Source organism: Poecilia reticulata, linkage group LG4 (genome assembly GCF_000633615.1).
Source record: "Poecilia reticulata strain Guanapo linkage group LG4, Guppy_female_1.0+MT, whole genome shotgun sequence".
NCBI classification, from domain to species: Eukaryota; Metazoa; Chordata; class Actinopteri; order Cyprinodontiformes; family Poeciliidae; genus Poecilia; species Poecilia reticulata.
In genome coordinates, this window is record NC_024334.1 from 23,495,804 (window position 1) to 23,501,954 (window position 6,151).

The following is a 6,151-nucleotide window of genomic DNA, read 5'->3' on the forward strand; positions in this document are numbered from 1 at the left end:
TATATATATATATATACACACACACACACACACTTCTTGGCAGTGCAGCTATAGATTATTGCCATATTGATGACTAAAGAAAATCTATCACACAAGCTACCCTGTAGTATTTGTTTCCTGGTATTAGTGGTGGTATTGAATTTCGCCTGTGTTTGCATCTAAATGTCAAAGAAAATATGAGTCAAATATGTTAAAATCATGCCGGTTAGAAAACGAAACAAAACTAATTCTGCAACAGGATTGGAAAAGCCCAAAATGCTTAATCGCAACCACATCACTGTTCTCAATATTCACATGTCAAAGGACTGCCTTGATACAAGTTTTATTAGGTTATATCTCAAATAGTTATGCATTAATTTTTTGCACATTGATAAAATGTGCAGTCAGCCTCAACGACTGACATTTCTTGATTGCAACACCTAATATAACTTCAAGTTGCTGCAAATAGAGACTCTAATTCATCCCAATATATTCGTCACAGTATAAAAATGTCATAATGTTGTGCAACCCTAAAAATGATTTGATATCAGAAAATATAAAATCCAGCTTTTATCCAAAGAAATGTTGTGAAATTTCTCCAACTGTAAATCCATTTTTCTTGTCCTGTTTTTTTCCTTTTCCCTTTTTGCTCCTGAAACTTTAATAAATCAAAGCACTATATGTGACGATATGCCGAATGTATAGACACAAGCAATGCTTTTGGACTAATCCGAGTGCGGCACATTAGCACCGGCGTTGATTTGAAATATGAAGATGATGGATGTGAAAGTGTGCAGGTTAGACATCTGTAGTAAACAGATTGGACTGCAATGGCTGATCAATGGGCTCTGTTCCACTGTAATTAGACACACAGAGCCACTGGTTGGCTCCAGCCACTTCAGCATAATCACAGCCACCCTTAAAAAAAAAACACACACACGCACAAATGCACGCACACACACACACACACACACAGCAGAAGAACATAGAAGAAAAAAAAAAAATCCATCACTAAATGCATCCAGACGCACGTACCCACAGTGAGAGAGTGAGACATTTACTGAAGGAGGTATGAAAGTATGAGACAATACGGACGGCGGCAGGTGGAGGCCCCGCTGGGACGCCATCTTTCTCTCTCCGATTTGCTCTCTTTTAATTGAGACGGTGGGGAAGCTGAGTGAGACGCGCGGTCCGTTCTGGGAGGATTCGATCCTTGGTCAGCGGGGGAACATGTGGCTGCAGAGGTGAAGCTTTAACCATCCTCACACACACACGCACATGCACACACACGCACATGCACACACACGTCCTCCTACACCATTCCTACCTTTTACTTTCCACCTGTCTGCTGCTTTCCACACGTCTCCTTCAAGTACACCGAGTTACAACACACTTACCCACATACAGCACTCTATTAACTATTAATTTCTGTGTTCGCAACACACATCCCCTTCACCCCGTCGGACCCCCTCCCAAATGCAGGAGCGCACAGTTTTTCTTTTGAAAATTGCTCTGTGTACGGGAAGGGGGCTCATAGCAGCCAGTGCAAGCACCTCTCAAGTGTTTGTGTTTGGGGAAAGAGAGGAGATGGGGTGGGGGGGCGGGTAGGAGGGTTTATAAATACCCTCTCAGAGCTCTATAGAGTGGGCTCCAGTGGGCTCTGTTTGAAGTAACAGACTGTAGACCTGCTGGGGGGGATCTGACCTCAGTCCCTACAGAAACCCCCCCCACCCCCTCCAATTCCTACAGCAAGTCGGTCAATATCTTGCTTTCTCCTTCACATGAACGCCCCTCCTTCCCCTTCTCGACTCTCCTCTTTGGTTCTTACACACACACACGCACGCACGCACACGCACACCTACACACACACACTTTGTCTCACTCGTTCATCTTTTATTTTCTTGTCTCTATTCTTTCCCCGTCTCCTCTATCTCTCATTTACACACACACGCACACACATAGACACCGAAACACACAAAATGCTTACTTTTGTGCATCAGTCACTCAGTCCCCCATTGCGACTCAAACTGCATTAATATTGAATCAAACAGCAGTGTCTCCAGCTAGCAGGCAACAGCCAGTCCCGCTGCCTTGCCCTCCCCACCCAGTCCTTCTCTCACTGCAGGCTGGCTCCCTGTCTGCACTCCGCAGGATGGAAGGAATATTCCCACTGGGCAGGACGCATGGATTAGCTTTAAATCAACTTTAATATGGCAATAGAGATAGAGCTGTGGCATCGCTGCTGGTGCATAGGCTAGTTTTTATGTGTCTAAGTAGTAGTTAATACAGTCCCTTGCAATAGTATTTATGCCACTTGCACCTTTTCTCGTCTTGTCTCCTGGCAACCAGAGACTTCAACTTCTTTTATTGAGATTTTATGTGACACACGACCACAAACTTGTACATATTTGCGAAGCATCTGGAAAGTGTGCCCGTCTTACAAATCAAAATCTGAAAAGTTCATCATGCATTTGCATTTATTGCCCCTTTTACTTTGATACATTCAAATGTCAGCTAGAGCCGGTTTGTTCTGAGCATGAATAAAGCTTTGGAAAGAGAAAATTAGTGAACAAACAGCATCATGAAGATCAACAAAAACAGTAGACGGGGTTAGGAATGGAGTTGTGAGGAAGATTATAGCACATTTATGTTTTAAAGCAAACTGTCCGAGCTTAAATCATCTCACAGAATGCTATTCCATCCCTTATCTGAATATGAGGTGTAGCATGAAGCAAACTTACTTAGGCATTGCTGACCTCATAAAATGCCAGACAGGATTAGAGAGAAAGTCAAGAGGCCTCTGAAATTTCTGGAGAAGAACAACAGCGCAGGCTTGAGACTCTGCTGACAGCACAACTATTAAGATATAAATAAATATGGCCTCCATAACAAAGAAGCAAAAATAACATCATTGTTAAAAGAAACTCTGAAGAAGTCCCATTTAAAGTTTGTTGCACACCGCATAGGGGAAGCAACTTTTTGGCCAGCTTGCAAAACAATGGCTGTGGGTGGAGGGGGGGAGCTAATACTCACCATGAAACATGGTGGTGGCAGCATCATGCTGTGGGGATGCCTCTTTTCAGCAGGGATAGAGGAGCGGAACTGAGCTGATAGGAAAAGGAAAAAGAAAAGATTTGAGTATAGGACAGATGTCCGTCCTTCAGCAGAAGAATGACGCTAAATAAGCAGCCACAGCTACAACAGAATGATTTTAATGAAACGTATTCATGTATGAGAATGACCTAGTCCAAGTCAAGACCTGAAATGAACAGAGAACACCTAATAGATGACATTCCCACCCGCTCTCCATCCAGTTTGACTGATGTCGAGCTAAGGAAAACATTTCTATCTGTAAAATTTTGTTATACATTGTGGTGGTTACAAAAAAAGAAATAAATCACAGATGCAACTGGACTAAAATTGACTGGATACAAATGTTCATACCACACCTTTCATTTAACTGTCAAATTGTCAAACAAACAAAATAGACAACTACACGTAATTTTTTCTCCACTTTAAAATCACACATGCCTTTGTGTTGGTAATTCCCATGAAATATCAGTAAACACTGGTGTTTGTGACGGAAATATGACAAAATGTGAAAAAAGTCCAATTAAATTGATAAATACATTTGCAAGGCGCTTTTATTCACCTCCACCAACTGTCTTTTTGTTTTGTCGTCGTGAAAACAGTCACTGCTGTGTATTTACCTTGTATTTTTGTCCTGTTTGTTTCTTTTCTTTCCCTCCTCTGCTTTCCCGCTCTCATCGCCATCCCTCCCACCGCTGCCACCCAAACCAAGCCTGCAAGCGCAAAGAACAGGAGCAACACAAGGACCGCAACACAGCGCCCAAGAAGCAGCGTCTAGTCTTCACGGACCTGCAGCGCCGCACGCTCATCGCCATCTTCAAGGAGAACAAACGCCCGTCCAAGGAAATGCAGATCACCATCTCCCAGCAGCTCGGCCTGGAGCTCAGCACCGTCAGCAACTTCTTCATGAACGCGCGCCGCCGCTGCGTGGATCGCTGGCACGACGACCACGGCGCCAGCCCCGGGCAGCCGGGGACCTCCACCACCACCTTCTCCAAGGCCTGAGAGGAGAAGGAGGAGGAATAGGAGGCCTTCAAAGAGGGCTGGGGAACCAGGCTGGAGCAGCAGGCGTCACAAGGAGGTGGCTGTGAAACCTGTCTCTGATGACCCCACCTGACCCTGGACTGCCCGGGAGGAAAAAAACAAAAATACAAAAAAAAAAAAAAAAAAAAACCCTTCGTGCCATGCAATCATCATTCTTGTCAGTCAAAATCTCAAGCTCTCACCTGGAAGAAGCAGAATCTTAAGAGGTGAGGTGTGAAGTCAGGTTCACTCTGCTCTACTCACACAAGGACAATCATTGATTTAGTCTGGGGTTTTTTTTCTTTTTTTTTTTTTGCTTTTGAGAACATTTTTACATCTGACAAAGCAAAGAGACACCAAAGATTTGATCATTTTCTTGGACGGTTTCTACGTTTTGCCAGCCTCCTCCTTCAACTCACCTCCTTTGTGTCTGCCTCCTTTTTCACGCCCTCTCTGTGGAAGCAACAAGGGCGAAAGAACGGCAATAAATCTGACAACAGCACATAGCCTTATTATCAGTGCCCCATCCTGCACATTCACACACGGTGAGACGGAGAGAAGGCCGTCGTGAGTTAAACAGTGCAGCCTGTGAAAAAAACAACAAAAAAACAACAAGGCTTTCCAATTCTCTGCCTCCACTTCCACCCTTTGTATCCCCCCTCCTGTAGTCTCCTTCATTCCTCAGCCCAAGGTATTCCCTGATGGCCAGCCATTTCAGAGAGCAGCTCAGGCTGATCATACAGCAAACTAATGAATTGAAAAATGAATCGATGCAGACGGAGAAAGTGGCTCCTTGACCCCCACCTCCCCTTTCTGCCTCCTGAAGGTGAAACTCAAGACGCTCAGCAGGAGATCCTCACCTCTTCCAGGCCCAGGTTATATTTTTGCACAGATGTCAAAGGGCCTGCAGGGAGAGATGTCATTGTTACTCCGAGCCTGAGCGTATGGAGTCTGAGTTTCCCTGACCAAAAAGGAGAGGCCGGCACGATGTCTGGACATGCTCTTTGTTCTGCTGGGAGCTCGAATCAATAACCGGGAACCGAACGATGACAACAACACGCTTGGGCATCCAGCCAAACTACATTACAGCTGCATATTAAAAGAAAAAAGAAAAAAAAAAAGCAGAGGAGCACACAGAAGACGACACACAAAGGCCTCCAGAGCAGCAGGCAGCAAACCAACAGCACACCACTCCGTCCTAGTCCTGTCTGCACTGGCAGAACAACAGTGCCCCCTGCTGTTGACCGTAGAGACCCGTACTCTGCAGAGTGAATAAGAAAAAAAAAAAAGGTTGTGGGGGTCAGGGTTTGGGGAGGTGGGGCTAGGTGGGAGAATACAGACCAGAGGAGAGGGAAGAAAGGGAAGAGCCACTAGATGCTGAGGAGAAGTCACGGCACAACACATTCAGGCCCTCGCAGCTCTTTGAAGGTGGATCAATAGCTAACCATTATCCTATTGTTGTTCCTCATCCAACCAGCACTGGTGGAGCTGGAGAAAGGGGGGGAGGGATGGTTGAGCCGAACGCTGGAGAAAATAAAAAGTGCAGGGATTTAGCAAAGGCAGGGAATTACTGTATGTAGGCAGGAATTAACAAATGAGAAAAAAAAACTACTACTGAAAAAGGAGGAGAGAGAAGTGCATCAGGGGGAAACAGAAAGGCGAGACAGACTCATTGGAGGTTCAAATTTTGATTCTTCTTAGTTTGGAGGCTTTATATTTTGCATTCATTTTATCTGTTTGCAAAAAAAGAAAAAAAAAAGAGATCTCTTAAACTGATAATTTAATGTAAACCTTATGGTTATGAATCAGTAGCTAACCCAAAGCAAACCAACGCACTCACAATGACAAAACAGTGCCAATGCTTACTGCCTTAATGTGAGAATACGGTACTAAGGTCAACACACTCTACAGTGCACCTCACTGATGATGAAGGCCAGTGTGTGCCATAGCAACAAACAATCAGCTTTTAACTGAATTGAGATAAACTTTTTTTAGTAAAAACAAATGGGGGGGTGGGGGGAAGGAATCTGATTGTACGGCAAAACCCAAACCTCAAATC

General features: G+C 44.5%; 1 protein-coding gene across 2 annotated transcripts in view; it reads left to right on the plus strand.

Annotated features, from left to right (window-relative positions):
* onecut3a (one cut homeobox 3a) overlaps positions 1-5,851 on the plus strand; it is a 22,263-nt gene extending 16,412 nt beyond the window's left edge. The window contains exon 2 of one of the 2 annotated variants that reach the window (XM_008407127.2): positions 3,782-5,851. In XM_008407127.2, coding sequence (XP_008405349.1) covers positions 3,782-4,074 — 293 coding nt within the window. In that variant the 3' untranslated portion in view covers positions 4,075-5,851. Of the gene's footprint in view, positions 1-3,767 lie in introns of both variants that reach the window. The other variant, XM_017304205.1, reaches the window with a different exon arrangement.
* The last annotated feature ends 300 nt before the right edge of the window (positions 5,852-6,151 follow it).